Source organism: Xiphophorus maculatus, chromosome 5 (assembly GCF_002775205.1).
Source record: "Xiphophorus maculatus strain JP 163 A chromosome 5, X_maculatus-5.0-male, whole genome shotgun sequence".
NCBI classification, from domain to species: domain Eukaryota; kingdom Metazoa; phylum Chordata; class Actinopteri; order Cyprinodontiformes; family Poeciliidae; genus Xiphophorus; species Xiphophorus maculatus.
Genome location: NC_036447.1, coordinates 24,151,200 through 24,172,805, shown reverse-complemented (window position 1 = coordinate 24,172,805; position 21,606 = coordinate 24,151,200). Strand labels below are relative to the sequence as shown.

At 39.7% G+C, this 21,606-nt stretch overlaps 1 protein-coding gene across 4 annotated transcripts; it reads left to right on the top strand.

Annotated features, from left to right (window-relative positions):
* Positions 1-491: 491 nt before the first annotated feature.
* On the top strand, positions 492-18,868 carry tmod1 (tropomodulin 1). 4 transcript variants are annotated; one of them, XM_023334227.1, is made up of 13 exons: positions 492-826; positions 5,089-5,153; positions 5,247-5,347; positions 5,468-5,604; positions 9,107-9,263; positions 9,715-9,831; positions 11,261-11,350; positions 12,166-12,296; positions 13,068-13,175; positions 13,267-13,410; positions 15,129-15,273; positions 15,860-15,979; positions 17,573-18,868. In XM_023334227.1, exons 4-12 carry the CDS (start codon positions 5,482-5,484, stop codon positions 15,961-15,963), a joined length of 1,119 nt encoding a protein of 372 aa, XP_023189995.1. In that variant the 5' UTR covers positions 492-826; positions 5,089-5,153; positions 5,247-5,347; positions 5,468-5,481; the 3' UTR covers positions 15,964-15,979; positions 17,573-18,868. The 4 variants fall into 4 exon arrangements, with proteins under 4 accessions (XP_023189995.1, XP_023189994.1, XP_023189996.1 ...); XM_023334226.1 differs by having other exon boundaries at positions 15,860-15,998; XM_023334228.1 differs by having other exon boundaries at positions 5,089-5,172; positions 15,860-15,998.
* The last annotated feature ends 2,738 nt before the right edge of the window (positions 18,869-21,606 follow it).

Sequence of the window (21,606 nt, the reverse complement as noted above, 5' to 3'; positions counted from 1 at the left end):
TGAGTTAGTGATACAAAGAGATGACAGAATACAATTTCTGTAACAACATTTTCAATAAACTTTGGTGATGCATCAGCGAAGGACTGCTGCTCTAACTTACACACGCCACTTCACAACTACTCCCCAACTCTGCTCTGGAACGGTTTTCTATGCCTGCTCAGAGAGGCAAAAGTACTTATTCCAGTTTGAGTCAATTAAAGAAGCATTGTGTTCTCCAGGTCATTTTGTGTTCTCATGGACAAAATGCCATTGGAAAATCTACAAAATTGTGTGTGGTAAAGTGAAATTATTTTATTTTATTTTTTTAAATACAAAGAATATACATGTGGCCAAAGCGGGTACGAAACGCCTCTTGACGTTTCAAGACATCGAAAAGGTAAGTACGACTTTCGAGAAAACTGCCAAAACAATTGCGTCCGATAATGAACGCAGCGCCTCTTCGTGACATCACTGGAGTGACAGGGCAGCCGCGTGTTGGGGGGAGGAAGAAAGAGGAGGAGGAGGAGGATCACCTCTCCCTAAGTTGACTTTGCCGTTTTAGGGAGATTAGATTCAGCTTTCCGCAAACCCACCAAGAGCTGAGCAAAGACGGGAGAGGAGAGGGGACGCCTCGACGTCTGCTGAATTCAGTAACCAATCTGTCCACGGGTCATGGCCGGTTCCGTGTAGCGGAGCGGGTTTTTATTTCGGGCGGATTCCCCCCGGTTAGTGCGCCTGCAGCCGAGCGCAGCTCTCACTGCGGCTCCAAAGGGAAACCATATCTGGTCAAAGTATTCGTTGCTGTCACCCAGTAGAGCCGGACCGGCTATTAATAGCGCCGGAGGAGGTACGTAAATTAATGCAAAAGTTACTGTGTGCGAGCAATAAAGTAGCCAAATAGGTGAAGATGCTTTTCTAGTTGACGGTGTTGATTTTGCATGGAGAAAGTTTTATTCAAAGCAGCAGCTGCGCTTTAAGAGAGCGTCTTCTTAAAAATGTGTGGAAAAACTTTCACTTTATATGGCGGAAGTATATATTTTTTGCTTATGAAACAGGTTTGCAGTGTTTATAGAAATTAAATATTTCTCTCCACAGCAAACTAGTTCCTGAGGAGCCATGATTTTTCCTTTGAGTTTGGATAAGCATATTGTTTCTTGCATATGGAGGAATATTCTTCTCGTTCTCAATGTTTCATATTGGTTTACCATCGATATTTATTCCTAAATGATGTACGTTTCAAAATGCAAACCTAACCACATGCATACACCCAGTGAAGTGAGGTAACCTTGATGAAACATGACATTTTGACCCCTGTAGAATGCAGTCAAGTCCAAGAAAGCTCGGAGTACTTTTACATTTCACTCATCACACAGGTTATTGTGACACACGAGCCCTCGCCGGTCTCCAGAATGAACAAAACGCTGCCATAAAGGAGTTTCCTGTTTCCAGAAACAAAAACTGACAACTTTTGTTTGGCAGGAGTTTGTGACGTGTACAGATCTCAGTTAATCTATCCACGCTGACATGCTGTCGCGTATTGTTTTAATACCCACTGTTTATCTGCAAAGTAGACACTTTAATGCAGAAGATAAGCACTCTTACGCATGTTATGACATGCTGCTAACATAGGCGGACCAGTTGTCCCTCAGCTGTTTTCTACTGACCCATTCGAGAAATCTGTGCAATTCAACAGCTGAAGTAATGCAGCATACTGACATAACATTGCTCCTAAATATGTTCAGCTGCAATTTATATGAATAAATTCCAGTTTTCCTGAGCATTTAATAATCTGCTTAAGATATTTTAGTGATTGATCTCGATCGCAGACAACAGTGGACATCTATTCACTGTGGTATTGAAAGTCGCATTAGGATTTTAATTATATTCCAATATTCAAAATATGATGCAACAAATGTCCAAAAACATACCCTTGAGTTTTATGTGGATTATCTTGAATTCACATATTGTCAAAATTACACATCCTCTAATAAGTTCACCAACATTTGCTTAAACGGACCTTGGGGATGTTGCAGAACAACTGCACAGTTTCTGCAGCCACTTATCAAGCTACTGTTATATTCTGGCTGAAGGCTTATTTTAACAATAATAGTTAATTTATATGTCCTGGCTGGGATTCACCTTTTTCAAAAGCAGAATTCACAAATGGCTTCTTTCCCCTGAACAGTACGACATGAGTCGGTGTGGTTCGGTTCACTATTTTGTCCGTTTTCCGTCGGAAAAGCGACCCAAGAAACTGACCCGTACCGCACCATAGGTGGTACTTCTTCTGTTGTAGGTCAGTAGCACAACAGTACGGTTATGGTAGATCTGCTGGGGTCACACAACACAGTTCATTGCTTGGGTTACCGGAAAACCTCACCGGTTGCGACAAGCATGAGAAATACTATTGCGTCGTGTTCGCCGTCGCACTAATTTGACGCCATGTTAGGCATTTGGTTTCGACTCCACCTGCCCAGAGAAAATCCAGCTGATGGTGGAAACGCTCAGTTGATGTGTTTGGGGTCATTGTGCTGTTGACGCAACTCACCTGTCTCCAAGGTCCAACCTTCTGCCCCTCTCACTCTCAGACCAAAGGACGTTGCTGTTCAGGAACAGCTCAGAAGCAACAGCGGCTCTTGCCTGATGTAAACTAAAATCGGCTCAAACACTTCGGTCATAACTCACCGAGTAGCTGAGGGATCCCTGGAGAAGAAGGAAGCTTCTGCTCTAAAATGAACACATTCAAACGTCGACACTCTGAAGGCTTCGCCAATGTTTTATTGTCAGACAGCAGCGCTGTTTGTCCACCAGGACAAAAAGTGCTTGTCAATGAGGCTTTCAGTGTTGAGCATGGTGGTGGTTGTATCATGCTCAGGGTTAGTTCAGCTGCCAGTAGTAGTGGTACGTTCCACAAAGTGGGTTGATCATTAAGATGGAGGACTGCTTCCGTATATTTTACTTCACCTCAAGTAACAACTTCATGAGCAGACATGGTTGGGGGTTTCTTACTGCACCACAATTGAAAATTTGCTCATTGTGCATAAAAGACAAGTCTTTGCTAAAAGAAAAATTAAATAAACTCTTCTATTTCTGATAAAACATGTGGGCAAAATATCCAGCCAAAATTATACCAAAAGGCTTGCCGATGGTTACAAAATCCATGTTTTCTTTGCAACTTGCTAAAGGACACCTAACTCAAATGTAATGTGGGTTTATGTATTCATTTGAGCTTGAATATGTAATTCCAATTTATTTTTAGTTGAATTTGTCAACTAACAGAATTCCTTTGCTTAATTTTCCATTTTATATCTCTTATTTGGATTGACTTCTAGCAGAGATTTGTTTTTAAACTAACGAGTCAGTTTCTCTTGTAGGCAGTCTTATGACGTTTAAACTCTCTTCCCATCCAGTTTTCCTGCGAAGTAAAGGTTTGCAAAAGCTTTTAACCCCTCTGATTACTGAAACGTATCAGTGTTTCATACAAGAAGAAAAATACTTCTGCTGTTAAAACCGTTTCAGACGGATCAGCCAATTCCAGTTTGGGTTTTGAGTTTGTGGTTCCTGTTTTGAAGCAGAGGCTTGTAGAAACTCAGATACAGGAAAGTGGTCTGTTTGATGTCACCAGCGTCTTCCAGTAGACTTGCAGACAGTGTTATTTGGACTCCAGCCCAGTTCTTGATCTTGTGCTTTGGTAACGTGTCCTCTCGCTGATCCTGGAGAAAGCAGAACAAAATAAAGGTGGGTTTGACCTGGCTTCTCCTGACCATGGAAAAACACCTGCTGGCAGACAGAGGGAAAAAAGAACAGCTTGCATCATAGCTATACTCAAAACATTTTGTGATTAATAATTTACTGCGGACTCCAAAATGATCATGCAGGGACATATTTGCCAAGTGCATCTAAACACATCTCCCTTGCTGTAGCGTTTGAAGGAACCTTTGAAGACGGAAACAAATTAGTGGGTCCCCTAAGTCATCTTGGCATGAAACACACTTTCACTTAGTGTGTTGACACTCTGTTTGGTTCAGCAAAGGAATAATTAGTAAACTCTCATTTATTATAAATCCAGATTAGCTGGGCCAGGATGTTGGAGCTGCATTGGTCATTTGCCATACGTAGAGCTACAGTTTGTGATTCCTATTAGGGAAAAAAAAGAAGTTTTTTACATATTTATTAAAGCAGCCAACATGGCGTGACTGTATGTTATAAGACTCAGATAATCAAGTTACTCCTCCTCCTCCTCCCTGAGCTACTATATGGCGACCTACCAATCACAGCTAGGAGGAAGGTCTTAGCACTTTCAATTATGCTTGTGTATGTGCTGCTCCATGTGCTAATGGCAGAGAAACAACTTACCATTCCAGGAAAGCTGTTTATCCACAGCCATGCTAACTAGCCTTAGCATCCATGACACTGCTAGCTGTCCAGAAGACACTGTAGCACAGCAGAGAGAAAGGGGGAGTGTGTGAGCAGTGTGTGCGCAAGTGTGATTGACAGCGCTAAGGCCCTCCTCCTGCGTCTGATTGGTTGTTTCAGACTGAGCTGTGTATTTCTGCAGTTAGAACTGGGAGGAGGCAGGGCATGGGATTTACTTCACAGATTACCTGCTTTATGACAAAGTCATTGTTTTAAAAATATGTAAAAAACAAAAAAATCCATATTCTTCAGAAAAGTTACACTGTAGCTTTAATAAGTAATGCAGTTGTTTACTTGAACGTGTTGCGACCCTCTAAGCGTAATCATGTTGCATTTCCAGAGAAGTTAAATGGGAGTGCTTTACACTGGATTCACACTCAGATACAAGATCAGAAGGAAACCTGCGGCTTAGTGCCGTTCCCAGGTTGGGCATCACCACTCGACTGGAGAAAACTGGAATTGAACCCACAACCTTTGAATTGCAAGATGGCGAGGCTTCCCATTGTGTCGCAGTTCCCTCAATTCTTTATAGTGTCTGTTTTACGGCGTGTTTCAGGACAGCACACCATCTCAGTTTCCCGTTTGCTGTGTAGATATTTGTCAGTGACTCAGTAAATAACGAGCTACTGCACATGTGATGATGTGGGACAACATCCTTCACGCAGAGAACCTTTATGCCTCTGCTGCTTACAGCTGCTGCTCCATCCCTCTGACAGTTTGGACACCTGGCTGCCTTTTGGTCTCAGCCTACCGTTGACGTGAGTGAGCATCGCTGAGGTGAATGTAAATTGCGATTGTTCTTTTTTCTGTTCTTGATCTGTATTTATTTATTTTTTTTGCCCTCTGTTCAGCCCACTGCCTCCATCATCCTAGACATTTTCAAACTAAGTCCACATTCTCCTGCTCGATTGTCTTTTTCGTCTCGTCTTTCCGGTTCGGGGAGGTCGTGGAGGTGAGGATGCAGTTCGACGATGTTTTACCAAATCTATATTAATAAAACTACGTCAAGATGGACTCCTATATAATTTCCAATTGCTTTGCCACATTGAAAACCGACGCCGTTTGTTTCCAGGTGTGCGGCTCATCATGTCGCTGTTGAAGAAGGAGATGGACAAGTACAGGGACGTGGACGAGGACGAGCTGCTGAAGAAGCTGTCAGAGGAGGAGCTGCAGCGGTTAGAGGACGAGCTGGAGGAGCTCGATCCTGACGTGAGTTTATCACACTTTGGTCCAAAAGCAAAGAGTCGAGATGATTTTCTCTTCACTGCAAAGTTATGGGGTCAGGCTGCCTCAGAGGAACCGTTAACATGACGCACGGCAACCTTTTTTTCTTCTTCTTTCTTTTTAATTAGAATACTGTGAGCTAGTTGTTTTGATTTCTTCCAGAAGAACTACACACACAGAGCAAAAATATGAGAAAAGTGCAAACTTTATTCGTCTCCTCTTATTCTTAGGTTTGTGGTTGAAATGTAAAAAAATAAATAATAATAATAAAAATGTGAAAGGGATGTATATATAGTTTTGCCAGAGTTGTTGTTCTTATTGTCGCGTGTACGGCCACAGAGAATACAATGCATCAGGGGTAACTGTGTTGTCTTTGTGCTAACAGCATTTCTGCAATGCACTGACAGCACACTGTTACTTATCGTGAGCTATGGTTGCGAGGGGAGCTATATTAGCTTTCAGATGGATGTCTCGCTGCTTCTGCAGAGACAGGAGCCCCCGCTCCATGCCAAGGGAATGACTGGTGGGGCTCGGCGTGGAGGACTGCGCATGTGTGTTAGCGAGGCGGATGCCAGCGGTGAGCAACTGCAGGGGCTTCCATGACGTAAGCAGGACGACGCGCGCCTGGATTTGTTTGTGCCCGCTTGTGCAGACGGGCAGGGGCGCACACGACGCTGAAGTGTCCGTTTGATGTGACGTGGAGAGACACGTCCTGCATCACTTCTGGTAAAGCCTCTGAAAAAGACCCACGTAGGACAAAAAAAAAAAAAAAGACAACTCTGCCAGCTGTTTTGACGGAACATGAGCGCAATAATACTGTCATCAGGAGAACATTGAGTACACGTGTTGTCTTACTGTTGGACGTCTGGACTTGGCTCGGCTCTTTGTGTTTATATCTATTGAAACATGCTGGTTTATTTACTGCCGCATTGGTGTTCTTTGGTTAGTGCTCAAGGCAAAAGCACTTTTTATGTGCCGGTTGACGGGGGTGATTTTGTTGACATAAAAATTTAAGACATGGTCTTTGGATTCATAAAGTTGCACAGTCAAAAATGAGCATCAACGATTTCAGTTATTTAGCCTGTGATAAGGGGTTTGTTTTTTAAAGTCGTATTATTAATTAATTTATAAATGTCACAGTTTCAAACTAAATATTTAATGAGCCAGATAAATATTCAGTCTGAAGATTAAATATCTAAATATTTAGCTAAAATCCTAAATATTTAGCTCCAAACTAAATATTTAATTAGCATGTTCAATATTTATCTTCAAACTAAATATTTAATTAGCATGTTCAATATTTATCTTCAAACTAAATATTTAATTAGCATGTTCAATATTTATCTTCAAACTAAATATTTAGTTAGTGTGTCACATACTTAGCTTCAAACCAGATATTTAGTTGGCAAGTTAAATATTTAGTTTCAAACTAAATATTTAATGAGCCAGATAAGTATTCAATCTGAAAATTAAATATCTAAATATTTTTGCTAAAATCCTAAATATTTATGTTTAAACTAAATATTTAGTTAGCATGTTCAATATTTATCTTCAAACTAAATATTTAGTTAGCATGTTAAATATTTAGCTTTAAACTGAATATTTCGCCAAGATGAAAATTCACTTGCTGAAAACCGTAGGTGGAAGTTGCTGAGGAGGGGGACCCGCCTACCTGCCCCTAACTGTTTTCCATGCGGTTTAGAAAAACTCTGTTCACTCCAGCGTTTTCTCTGGAATCTTATTAAAGAGATCGTTATTGCTTTTGAAACCATTCCATTTATTTTTTTAAACCTTGTTAAACCTTGATACCGGGAACTGGCCCATGCCTGCTGCTGGCGGGCTCGGTGAAGGAGTTAGCTGTGTAAGATGAGAGAAACAGATTCTACTGTTGTTAAAAATAAGTTGGTACCGAGGCTAGTCATCCAGAGCCGAGATGAGAAAGAAAGCAAGAACAGTGCACCTCTCACTGACTGCAAATTCCTCGGGAAGTTCTTGAAAATGGTATTGTTGCTCCACGCCGGCTTTTATTTACTGGAATAGCCCTGAGGGTAGACTGACAACAGGCAGAGAGAGAGAGAGGGGCAGACTGGAGTGCATGGAGGCTTGGGAGTGCTGAGAACCCTGATAAGATATGGAGCTATAAGTAGTGCTTCCAAGAGATCTGGTTTTCACTCTTGGTCCATCATGAAAAAACGAATGTGCCGTAATGGTGTGGGAAACTCCTCGATCCCTCCGCTGGGCAGAGGAAAGATAAGAGGAAGATTGATGAGGGAGTTATATTTACTAGCAGTATCTGTTTTGTATCCTACTTTTCTGGCAGTTTGATTTTCTTTTGGTTTGTGGATGGACGTGATTGTGGCTGTTCGTTTTTTTTTCTAGCCTTTCTGGTGTGAGTGGTCATTATCATTTATATCTGCTATCATGCCAAGAGTGTGAGAGTGGCTGCCGTAAATCCAACTTTCCCTGACATTTCAAAGCAAAGACACAGATTAAGAACTGTTTCCATAGAAACTTGTGGAGAAGGTGGATCCTTACCTTCCAAATCCAGCATCCTCCATTACGGTTCAAAGGGATTAAACAGGATATGTTTGCTTTACTTTATTCAGCCTTCCTGTTACCTGCTGAAAGTGTTGCTCTCCCCCTTTTTCTCTTTTTCTCTCTCTCTCTCGACATTGCTAGTAAAACTGTAAATTCAGAATTTCTGATAGTTTGCATCTCATTTTGTGTTACAGAAAATGGAGAGAAAACTGTTAGCTTGTATTGCTAATTGTAATAGAAATACACACCTTTTGCCAACTTGCAATACGCTCAACTCAGGCGCGACGTCTTTAAAAGCTCTGAACTCCGACCAACAAGACGGCATAATGTCTCAGAGGTTTTTCTGACGGAAAAACTGTCACCGTGTATACAGTATATAATATGAGACCAATAATCTGAGAAAATATCAAGCTTGTCTTCCTTCTGTTTGTGAGGAATAAAACAATAACAGGTAGGAAGAAAGACAATCAGTTTTGGGTAAGCGTTGCTAAATGTGCTAATGGCGGAGAAACAACTTACCGTTACAGGAAAACTGTTTTTCTGCCGTCATGCTAACTAGTCTGCACCTTCACACCAGAATCCGCTCTGAGGAACTAGCTGTAGCCTAGCAGAGAGCAAGGGTCGGAGTGTACACAAGTATGATTGACAGCGTTACGACCCTCCTCCTGTCTCTGATTGGTTGTTTCTCACTAGGAGTGATGTATTTCTGCAGATGTCAATAGGACCACTGAGAAGATGAGGAGCTGGATTATTTAACAGATTGTTAAATAGCGGCAGCTTTAACAAATATGTAAAAAAAAACAAAAAACATTGTCTATAAAGGTTACATACTGCTACTTTTAACACCCCAGCAATACTAAGAAAAATACAAGAAAATTAAGACGGATCAGGATTTCCCTGATTCGAAAAAGCCACATTTAAAACAATCTAAATTTCCCTTTCTGCCTAGAATGCGTTGCTGCCTGCTGGTCTTCGACAGAAGGACCAGACCAAGAAAGCACCAACAGGAACGTTTCAGAGAGACAACCTGCTGGCCCACCTGGAGAAGCAGGCCAAGGAGCATCCTGACAAAGAAGACCTGGTGCCGTTTACCGGCGAGAAGAGAGGTAGGAACCAGCGTTTTCTCTAAAGAAACCATTAATCATTTTACAATACAAAGCAGATTTCTTTGAACTTTGGATTTTCACCAGAAGAAACAAAACTTCTTAAGATCGCAACCTGTTTTTTTTTGTTTGTCTGTTTGTTTGTTTTTTGGGGGGGGGATTAGTGCTTTTTTGTACCGCTACTTTTGAAAAACCTGTAAGGGTATCAAGTTTTGTTTTGAAGGTAAATAAAAATTCATTCTTACCACTACACAGTTGGAATATTTCATGTCTTCTCTTACAACTAAAATCTGCGTAAGTATCAGTAAAACACTTAATGGACTGCGCAGCTACAGCTTTACACGGGTTCAGGTAAACATGCAACCTTCTTTCAGACGGTATGATATGGTTGTTTTGTTCTGGTGCCACAGTGCAACAAATGGCTTTGTATGAAACTCTTTCCCACCGACCACAGGAAAGGCGTATGTGCCAAAACAGAGGGTGGACCCCATCATAGAGAACGTGACCCTGGAGCCGGAGCTGGAGGAAGCCCTGGCCAGTGCCTCTGATGCAGAACTCTGCGACATTGCAGGTAGTTCTTGGATCCCCTCTAATGTAACACCTCAGAAATGTCTTCCACATACTTACTCTGTAATGAGTAATGAATATGTCTTCGGCCTTCCCAGCCCTTGTTTCCCCTCATATTAACTCTTCATTTCTCCATTTCCTTTAGCATTCCTTCCATCTTCCCTCCTCTTCCCACCCCTTCATTTCTCCATCGGTTTCACCATTTTCTCCTATCCTACTTCTGCTGGATCTGTATCCATTAACTGAGCCGCATCCTGGGTATCTAATGACACTGCACTGTGTTTGCATGGAATATCTGAGGATCCCTCTCCTGTTAATGAGGTTTTTATTGTTAACAAAAATGCTGCGTTCTCGTTCATTTCTCCTTGTAAACCTTGGTGCTATGGTTTTCTAGACGTGACACATTTGCTGATGCCTGAGCAAACAATGTTTGGCATGAAAAAATCTCAATAATTTTTATACCCCTGCAGTAACATTTCAACTCAATCTGCATTTCATACCGATAGTTAAGCCCAAACCTACTCAAACCCCTGATAGATTTAGGTTTAAGCTAATGTTTTGATTTTTTGGAAGATGTTTCTTCTGGTTGGAAGTAATGTTGATGTTGAAATTAAATCGGATCTGTGGAAGTGGCTAAAGATTAGGGTGATGGCAAAGACGCCTTCCAACCTGAAGGACCTGCAGGTTCACCATCGAGGATAAAATCATCAAAATAAACGAGGAAACGTGCACAAAGCTAAGAGCAGTTAAAAAACGGGTTTGATTGTTTAGACATAACATAAAAAACATCTATGTATGATTTAGGACGGCATAAATGATTTGCGGCCAGCATTTCTGAATTGAAAATATTGTTGTGATTTGTCAATATATAGTTTTGGATTAAATTCTGATTAGTTGATAACAATAAATTGCAATTAACTGCATTTTTTACACTCAAAAAATGTAGTAACTGAATTTTTAGTGACTTCAAATTTGTGACTTTAGCTGCTGACAGCTTTTTGCATAAAAATGTAGTCACGCATTTCTTTAATTGACTGAAAAAAAACATTAGTCGATACGGCTAAATTTGTCTTAGTGAGTCCTACGTTTCAGTTTTTTCTCTAAGTTCTTTTCACACAAAAAATGATTTGACTCATTATTATTATTATTATTACTATTATTATTATTATTGTTATTGTTATTGTTATTGTTCGTGCATGCACTTATCCATCTCTTCTGTCTGCCATTCACATTTTTGTCTCTTGTCTTCAGACAAACAAAAACCAAAAGCCCCAAAAAACGTTTCACATTTGAGTCTGGGAAAGCATGGAAATGTGAATAAGTTTTGGAATCTGCTCACTCTTGTCATAAATACCACTAAGTGCTTTTGGCCTTTATATCTATCAGATTTAAGACTGTATTGATTTTCATTTTGGTGTCTTCTGCTTTGTCAGCTATCCTGGGCATGCACACCCTGATGAGCAACCAGCAGTACTACGAAGCGCTGGCCAGCAGCACCATAGTCAACAAGCAAGGCCTCAACAGTACATGAAACACACACACACACACACACACGTCTGCTCACGCTGTACATATGAACTCACTCGAAGTTTATTGGATTGTATGGAAACATTCGCAACAGGACCAGCATTCATCTGACAGAAACAGGTTTATGTGGCGCCAGGCAGAGAAACGCTGACGAGAGCAGGCTTGGATTTAAAAGAAACAATCATTCAGTCAGTCAGAACGAGAACACTAACTTTAAAATAGACAATTATCTTCAGCTCTTTGGGTTTTTTTTGTTTTTTTGCTTTTGTTTCAGGCTCAAATTAAACATGTTTTCGCCTGGAAGAAAAAAGACTCCACTGAGTCATCTGTTTACATTGAATTTTATAAACTATTGTACAGCTTTTCTGCGTCATTTGGACACGCGCACGCTTTGAAACCCGTTGTGTATCTTCCGAGGAGACGCTTTGTGTTGGTCTTTCTCAGCTTTAAACTGTGTGAGAGCTTAACACTTCCAAATTTATTCAGCAGATAAATCCGTATCCGAACCGCCAGCTGAACGTGTTGGTCACGAAGGTTTTCAAATGAACAGTGATAAATGGGAGGGAACAGGAGAATTGTTGACTTATTTTAGCATGGTAATCCTAATGTGCTTGTTATGAACTTAACTGTATTAAAGAAATAAAAAAAAAATGTAAATGTACGTTTGTTATTTGGGTGGGACCCTCTTTCCAAAGCATGACGAATGACTTGAGTAAAAAATATCTTATTCTGTGTCCAACAAAGAACAGTTTTGTTCCCCTCAGATTTATTTCTTTACAGCGACAGCAGCTAATCTCATGTTGCCTCCCAGGTGTGATCCAGTGTACCCAGTACAAACCAGTCCCAGACGAGGAGCCCAACTCCACTGACGTCGAGGAAACGTTGACGAGGATAAAGAGGAACGATCCTGACCTGGTGGAGGTCAACCTCAACAACATAAAGGTGGGAATGTTTTATCACGCTTCATAACGACAACAGACCGTATGATCGAAAAACCCGCTGTGCAAGATTTACAGATAGTTTGGAAAAAAAGAAGAAAAATACAACATATATTCTGTACATTGTTCTCCAAATGAGAGAATTTTTCATTTGAAAAACACACCGTGTCCTACAATTATACTATCAAAATGAAATATTATTTAATTTTATATCCATCTGCACAAAAATAGGATACAAATTATTTTCCAAAATAACGGAATTAAACTATTTGAATAAACATTTTTGCTGTTTCGTATTGTCTCATCAATGCATTCTTAGAGTTAAGTAATCTAAAACAGACAGAGCCCTGGTCAAATGTAAACATATTCAACTGTGTAGAAGAAATAATTTCAATTTTAATGGACATGTGTCGTAATTTTAATGTTTTCTTTTTAAATTATGTTGCAGACTTATAACTGAATCATTGTAAATGTCCACATCTGACAAAACTTGTATTTTGGAAAACTTAAATTCTGCTGCAATTCAGGCAGACGCTGCAATTTCTGTACGCCTCACTTTCCTCCACAAGGTCTGTGTTTTTAAATTGGTTTTAACAGCCGTAACGTGACTGTCAAAGTGTAAATCCAGTTTTTATGTCGGAAAAGTGTTTGAAACTTAAACCACTGGATAGGCTGGTTTTAAATCTATTTATGTTTGAAGCGTTTAAGATTTTTGAGTCGTCTTGCTCAGAAATGCAACGTGTTGCTCTTTCACCGTGTTCTCCTTGTTACCCAGAATATCCCCATCCCAATACTGAAGGCTTACGCCGAAGCCCTAATGAAGAACACTGTGGTGGAAAGGTTCAGCATTGTTGGAACAAGGAGCAACGACCCTGTAGCATTTGTAAGCCTCCCGGGATTTCACCTACATAGACACGAGATAACATCCCTTCATAGCAAACGGTTAGCTAAATTCCTGCACCGTTTCTCCTCAGGCACTGGCAGAGATGCTGAAGGTGAACTCAACTCTGAAGAGTCTGAATGTCGAGTCAAACTTCATCACCGGGGCTGGAATCCTGTCCCTGATTGAATCACTGCAGAATAACACGACACTACTGGAGATTAAAATCGACAATCAGGTGCCAGCCGACTCCTGCATGCCGCTTGCTGCGGGCGGATTCACTTTACACAAGCTATTTGTACCACTTCAGTCTAATGCCTTTTAGATTACATAGTGATGTCACACTGCACAGTTATGCATCAGTGACTCACTCGTTTTTCATAACACGCCTCGGCATTTGTTCTTTTTCCATATTTATCACTTAGAACGAAGGAGACGAAGAGAAACGCTACCTTTTTCTGCCATCTCTGCGTTTGTAGTAGATTTGGGGGGGGTTTCAAAGTACGGGCCTCAGAAAATTGGAGGGAAGACGAAAGAAAAAATCCAAAAATTAAAAAGAAAAATTGGTTAACGCTTTATTTGAAGGGGTGTGCATAAGATTGACATGACACTGTCATAAATGATATAACATGGCTGTCATGAACATGAAGGAGTCTTTATGAATGTCTATGACTGTTGTTATGAAGTGTCATTCGGTAAATAATGACACTTTAATGCAAAGTTGCTTTAAAAGTTGCACTAAAACTAAATTAAAAGTGCCAACTTTGCATTAAAGTGTCATTATTTACCAAATAAAGCACCCTTGGCTTTTTAAATGGACTTTTAGTGCAACTTTTAGCACAACTCTGCATTAAAAGTGTCATTATTACCGAATGACATTTCATGACGACAGTCATAGATATTCATAAAGACCCCTTCATGTTCATGACAGATGTTGTCATTTTATGACAGTGTCATGTCAGTCTTATGAATACCCCTTCAAATAAAGTGTTACTAAAAATTTATTATTTTTTAAAACAAATTTTTTAGTACATTTTTTTTATTCAAACTTTATCTGTTTTTCAATAATTATTATAAAATATAAGTTGTTCAGATGTATAAAACAATGTTTAGAAATGTTATTTGCCACGCTCTTCTTTCTGATCAATTTGACAAAGCCAGTTAAATTCATCAAACTATTTTGTTCCTCAAGCTAGCATAGTTAGCTAAGCTAGCAAGTGTGAAATGGACAAGTTTCTGACGAGCTACAAAAACTCTTATGGTGCGTTCACACCAAACGCGTCACGCGCGTCAAAACGTGTCTGACGCTTCAAGTTTGATGCGTGTGCACTTTTGGTGCGTTCACAACAACCGTCAGGCGCGTCTGGTTTACGCTCAAAGTCTATGTAGAATTTTGGATGCGCTCGACGCGTCAAACGCTCCAAACTGTTGAAATCGCGCCGCACGAGGCGCTTTAAACGCACCTCAAAGGGCCCTCGACGTGCCTCCGCTTAGACTGTGAACGTTAAGCAGACGCGCCTGACACGCAAAACGCGTCTGTGAACACACCATAAGAACTGTGCAGGAACTGTGGGCGGTGTGTTTAATAAAACATATTACATATTTTCTTATAGTTAAAAGAGAGGATTGTGATGAACAATATTTTCTTCAAAATATGTGATTATCTGAAGATAATAAAAATCTTTCACCATGCAACTCATTGCTAACTAAAACCAGGAGTTATGAGGCAGTATTTATGCTAAATGAAAGTAATAATTATTGAATAGTGAATAAAAGTAAAAACAAAAATTCTAAAAGTTGATGATTACATAATTTGAAGCATTGAGTTTGTAAAGGGAATCCCCAATCAGAAGCCAAAGCTTGCTTGGGATGCCGGTGGTTTCTTAACTCCTCTTCTTCCTCTTTTTCTCCTCCTTCTTCTTCTTCTTCTCTCTTTGCACTGCTCCCTCCTTCCAGAGCCAGCCGCTGGGAAACAAAGTGGAGATGGAGATAGCCAGCATTCTGGAGAAAAACACCACCTTGTTAAAGTTTGGCTATCATTTCACTCAACAGGGCCCGCGCCTGCGAGGCTCCAACGCCATGATGAACAACAACGACTTGGGTGGGTTTTACACAAACATCCACACCTGCACACGTAGGATCCATCGCTGCATTATGCGAACACGGGTGTTTCAGGGAAAATAAAAGTTGTGACGCAAATGCTGGACTCGGCAGATCCTGGAAACCCGAGCTGCTTATGTAACTCCTTACAACCTGTCAGCAGTATGTTGCATTTGGCAGCGATGGCTGATGAGTGTGTCAGTGCCGCTGACACCTTATCTCCACTCTATCTGCTGGAGTCCTACTTCAGAGCCCAATAGGAGAGCTGCAGTGATATCATCAGTTGGTAACTCGGTTGGGACGGCCAATGAAAACAGAGCCTTCCCAAGTCGTGACATAAGAACTAAGAAAAGACAGAAGAGAACAAAATGTAACAAGGAAAGGAAGTGTTTTCTGCCCTCTTGCATGTACAAGTCATTTGATGGATTACTTTATATAAACACATGGATTTAAACTTTATGGTGTCAGTTAGCAAACACCCTTTTTAGGATTGTAATGTGAATCTCTAAGTGGAGTTTGAGTGATTCCGTCTGCCATAATTAACGTTGTTTTTCCTCCGCCACCTCGCCGTCGTCGTCATCTTAAAGCCCGGGTCGTCAGGTCAGAATCGGACGGCTCCTTCACCTTCACTCTGTCCGTTCCTGAGCTGGAGAGAGCCTTTGGAAAAAAGTTCAAGTGCAAGACTAAGTAAAACCAGAAACACCCATGTGAGACGCAGTCGCCACGGTGTGCAGTCACTCAGGTTTCCCTTTCTTCTGCCAGCAATTCCTCTCACTTCTTTTTTACGCTGCCAGTTCCTCTGCCACCTTCTGAGCTTTTCTGCTTCGCCTTCCCGCAGCGCCTCCTATTGATTCTTTTCTTTTTAATGATCCTGTTGTTCCCGGCTTTTCAAGAGCGTCAGAACAATTCCACTTAATGATGCAGCTTCTGGATGTCTCGTCTTCTTGGGCTTTTATTGCTAATCTGCATTACCCCATCACTTTTTTACTTAGCTTTTCTATGGAAATTTTGCTTTTCAAAGAAATGTAAAGACGTCTCTTCTGTTCTGCTGTGGGTTTTTCCACCTTTCTGTTTTCTTGATGTGCTCGGTTCACTCTGTTCATTTGCATTCCTGGTGCGCTCAGTAGCCCAAAACCGGATCATCCTTTGGATTGTAGTTCTTCTTCTTCTTTGATGTCTTTTGGCGGTTGGCAAACAACAAAATTGACCTTTTTATAGTTTTTTCTGGATGTTGGTCATCTGTTTTTGTCATAAAAATCACATAAATAAGTCGTTGATCTTGTGTTTAGCTTCAAGCATATAAACTCTTCCCCACTCTCACTGGGATATGTCTATAATCCACGATTGGGTCGCAGTCAGTCTGCCACACTACTCAGATCATGGTGTTGGATCCGCCCCAACCCATTGAATTCTGGGTATTTTCCTGGTGGGATCTGTCTGTAAAGCTTTCAAACAGAGGAAACCTGGAAGCAATCTGATCAAATGCCTTCCATCTATGGCAATTGCTAACTTCTCTGTTACCGAGGTGACCGTACCTGGAGCCAAATCCCCAGAAATTACATTTTAATAATAATAATATAATCCAATTTTTATATATATAGAAATGTTGCAATAGTAATTTTGCAACATTTCGTCGTGCACAATGACGATAAAAGAAGTTCTGATTCATTAGAGCTGCGTCGGACATTCATTCGCTCGTATATATCATCATGGCACCAGTTGTTCAAAGGGTGTTCAACTTTCAGCTCCTTTAAACCTCAAAATAAAACCTTTTGTTTGTGTTTTTTTCTCTATATTTTCTTGTCAGTATCTCACATTTCTCTTCTTTCTTTTTCAAACATTTCTATTCCTCTGTTTCTTTGTTTTCCCACTGCCCAGTTTCAGAGAATTTTAAAATATTTCCATTGAATGCTCTCTGTTTTTCAGCTGTTTCTTTTCCGTAAATGACCAGAAACAATTAGAAATTTCTCTGCTTTAATATAAGACCTATCTTGATGCTTTTTCACTTTGCTCTTCCATGTGTTTTACAGTAGGCATGGTTAATTCAGAATGAGGTGCATTCATCACTTTGTACATTTTCTCATTCATTTGATTCCATCTAACCAGAGCACCTTCTCCTCTACGTAACTTGTGGCAAACTGCAAATAAGGCTTCCTATATTTTTTCTTCTAAACAAAATATCTTTCTTCTTCCCTCCTTTCCATACAGGCCAGATTTGTGAAATTCACATCTGATCAAAGTCTTATTAGTTCTGTGCTTGGCTTATCTTTGTAACTCTGAGTTGCTCTTTCCGTCTGCAGTAAGAAAGAGAAGGCTTGAGGGAGGACCCATCTTCCCAAAGTGTCGGACAAACGTGTAAAAAAACAAACAATGGCTACCTTCATCCTCCTCCAATCGTCCATGACCTCCATCATCAGCCACTTTATCGTTTGGTAAATCTTGTGAAAATAATTATTTTGTGCATCTGGATTGGCTAAGACCTTAAAAGCAGCAGCTCTTTGTGCTCACCAACCAGGAGATGCATGCTTTGTGTCAGTAATAAGAGTCTAGTTTTGAAAATAAATGGTCATTTTTTTTCCTGTCCGTGACATCGATTCAGTGTTATGAGTACTGTTTCGTAAAGGGGATGTGTTGCCATTATCATTACTTCCCTCCAGTTTTCTTGTCAACTTAATAGTATATTCTATAAAGACGACAATGAAGCTCAGGCTCAAAAGATAATAAATATACAGAAGAATTGTTCTAAACGTCAGAGGTGACGCATCATTTTTGTGTCAGATGCTCCGTTATGCACATATTCCCGCGGTTTTAAAGCTTTCTATTGTGAGACGTGTCACTTTATATGTACCATATTTATTTGAGAAAAACCTGGTAAAAGATTTAACGCTTTAAAAACAACTTGTCGGTTTTTTTAACGAAAAGAATCGCTTTCTTAAACTTGTCTGTAAGGCGAAGCAACTCGCTGTCCTTAATGATAAAAAACTTCAGGAGGAAAAAATGCACATCTGAATGGATTCAGGTTACTCTTTTGGTTTGGTGAATAACTTTTTTAGTACTTCCTGTTGCAAAAGATATTTACTGTATTTATATGCATCTATAACTGGTTAGTTATAATTTTCAGGATCCCCCAAAGAAAATAAAAATTTTTTTACTGTTCCCTCTGTTTCAATTTTAAAAAGTACAGATCAACTCTAAATCGGTGGGAATGTCTCGTTGTGACATAAATTGAAAACTAGGGGGTTATCAACCCAACTAATAATTTGTAAAGCTCTAGTAAAACCCACAGATGTATGTAATCATAAATGACAAGCTGTGTTCATAAGGCATGTTTTGTATTCAAGCAGTTTTACCCAACACAGATCCTAAAGACTGATCATCCATGTATTCTCAAATTCACATTAGTGCTGGATGTAAACATTTGTAACCGAGTGCTAAACGTCTAAAAGCACTCGACTTTGAACACTTTACTACTCTGTCCCTCTGTCTTTTGTTTTCTGGTTTAGTGCTTGACTGTTTTTTTTTCTTTTTTTTAATGTAGAACGCACAGTTGTTAGTTGAAAGTGTTTGTTTATGAGTTTAATAAAGTTTGAGATTTAGTTTTGTTGCAGGTTCATTATTTAATTTAGAACACTCTTTGTCCTCCCCATGTAAGCTGCTGCGATCTGACGTTAAGACCAGAGGAACACCTGGTGGCAAAATGGAGCAATTGCACTGTTATGCTTTTTCTCTCTGGTCTTTATTAGTTTACCATGACCTCGTCAGACACATCTGCTCTACACTGCTATAAACTAATACAACTTCAACAGATTTCTACACAAGTTCTCAAATCCACTGTGCTTAAAAATGAGACTCTTATCCTAAAATTACATTCAGTAAGCTTAGTGCTTTGAAAAATGTCTAAACTTTTCCATTCGGACTGTATTGTAGGAAACTGGTCCAGTCTTTTTTCAGTGTTGCAAAACCAAAGGCGATCTCTTTGCAGACTTTTCAAGTAAGTCGTACACGGTCAGTGTTCTTTTTTCTTTTTTTAAATGTATTTATTTATTTTTCTACTGCTTCCCCCTTTAAATTTAAAATCTGTTGCAAACAAGACAGCCTAACTCTAAAATTACATCAACCCAATAAACCCCAGTAAATCTTCACATCTTCACAACATGTGAAGCATGCTTTTGAAAGTAAATACTGAACTTAATTATAGTCTGACATGATCATTTGAAATTATTACATTTTGGTAAGTTGGGTTGTATATTGTATGGCATAGAGTGATTCACAGAAACTAAGTTAGACCTACATATATTTAGCTTTAACTGCTTTTAATTGTTCTGTTTTTTGTTTTTTTTTACCCATTTCTATTTCCCCCAGAATTATATATTTTAACACGCTCCAAATAACATGGTATTTTAATTGAAATATTGCTTTAAATCACTGGAAAAGACAGGAGACCTAGAGTCACAAAACCTAAATGATCCTTAACGAAAAGATAGAAGCGAGAACAGTTGCCAAAAATGTTACAGAAGAGTAGCACTACTTCAACATATTTTTACTCAAGTAAAAGTAAAAGGTAGCCATCCAAGAACTCAAGAGTAAGAAAGTGTTTTGTAAGAATGCTACTCAGTTACTGAGAATGTAACATTTGATTAAAGGGGCACATCATAAGGGCAAAGGGGAGCAACTGCTACCCTGCAGTAGAACCTTGACCCCCAACTGCCCCACCAAATTTTATGTCCTTAAAATCAAACTTATGAAAAGTAATTGTTTGTTTCATGTGGTGCCTCTTTTGCCTTGAAATTCAATACTAATTTGGCAAAAAAATAAATAATATAAAGGGCTGTTTTCATGTTCAGTTCCATCTTACCCTTAACAGACACAAACATGCAGTGAATAAATTGACTTTCCATCAGTTTTTTGCACCAAATACTTAATAATAAACACAATTTATTATTATAAAACACGGCAAACTAATGATGGTAAAGGGCCGCACTGGGTTAACTCAGGGAATCTCATCTGTCCGTGTATCAATCAACTCCAAACCTTTTCTTTGTTCTGTCACAATTATCGATTTATTCCATTTTGATGATCAGGCTCCAAACTTTACAAGGACTGACCGCCCCGCTCACCGCTTCCTAATACACACAAAGCCAGCAGGCCAGTAACCTTCAATTCATACTTGATGACAGCCACGCCCACATCGACACACCCACCACCCACCACGTGCTCCTGTCATATCAATAATTACTTATTTCATTCATATGGCTCTTACAGAGCCTCAGTGAAAACATGTTTTTTATTATTAACTGTTTGGTGCAAAACACTGATTGAAAATCGATTTATTTACTGCATGTTTATGTCTATTAAGGCTAAGATGGAACGGCACTGAAAGCAGCTCTTTAAACCATTCAGACTACGAACACAACAGAGACACAATCAAAACTGTCAAATGACTTATTACCCGCGATAATAACTCAGAAATAGTCCAAATTAGGATGTATTTTTATTTCTTTCCTACGGAAAATTTGTTTTTATATCATAGGTTTGTGGTGCCTTTCTATCCTAAAGAAAAAGATATAAAACTTCAGATATTTCACAAAGAGATATTAGCATACATGGAAAAACCTTACATAACCTTATATTAGGGCAGAAAGTATGGCGCCCACCGTAAGAAGGGGAAGCGAGGGAACGGAACAGAAAAGAAAATTGCCATGTCCCCTAATTTACTTATTTGTAAATATTCATATTTACTAATAAGATTGTAAATATAATCTTAGGTCCCTGAAAAACTTAGTTCCGGCCCTGCGTCAAACACCGCGTGTCTTCCTGTACGCATCCGGAAACGGTGGCGTCTCACGAGCTCATTTACGCTCGTCTACAAGCCGGAAGCGTGGATCCACTGAGGCGCCCAAACTCTTCCAGGTGAATTCAGCTTTTCCAGGTGAGGTTTTAACACACAAAGTTAAAGTCCAAATAAGTTCGCAATGAACAAAATGTCTGCCGAAGGTGACAGACGGTCGCGGGTTAATACGGCCAACAATGAATGATTTCAAAGAGCACTAGCATATTTCTTCTTAACATTTAGTTTTGTTAGCAAAAAAACCCACAAGAACAGTTTATGAATGGTTATAATATGAAAAATGTTTGGGGATGAAGTTTTGCCGTCGACTATATCAATATTACAGAACAATAGCCACTTCAGATAGAAAATCACAATAAAACATGTTATTTTTTGTTGGGTTTTTTGCCTATATCATGTTGTCCAGTAAGTAAAGTTCCTCGCAGTTAGCTCAGGATCCACGAATTCAAGGAGTTGCTATGCTCCTTTATATAAAAGTAAAAGTAA

What these genes read in the sequence shown, in the direction of transcription:
- tmod1 (XM_023334227.1), top strand. Translation starts at nt 5,482, where the DNA reads ATGTCGCTGTTGAAGAAGGAGATGGACAAGTACAGGGACGTGGACGAG. An exon ending in AGAACTCTGCGACATTGCAG is followed by an intron (nt 9,832 to 11,260) that starts GTAGTTCTTGGA and finishes CTGCTTTGTCAG; the next exon opens with CTATCCTGGGCATGCACACC. An exon ending in CAACAAGCAAGGCCTCAACA is followed by an intron (nt 11,351 to 12,165) that starts GTACATGAAACA and finishes GTTGCCTCCCAG; the next exon opens with GTGTGATCCAGTGTACCCAG.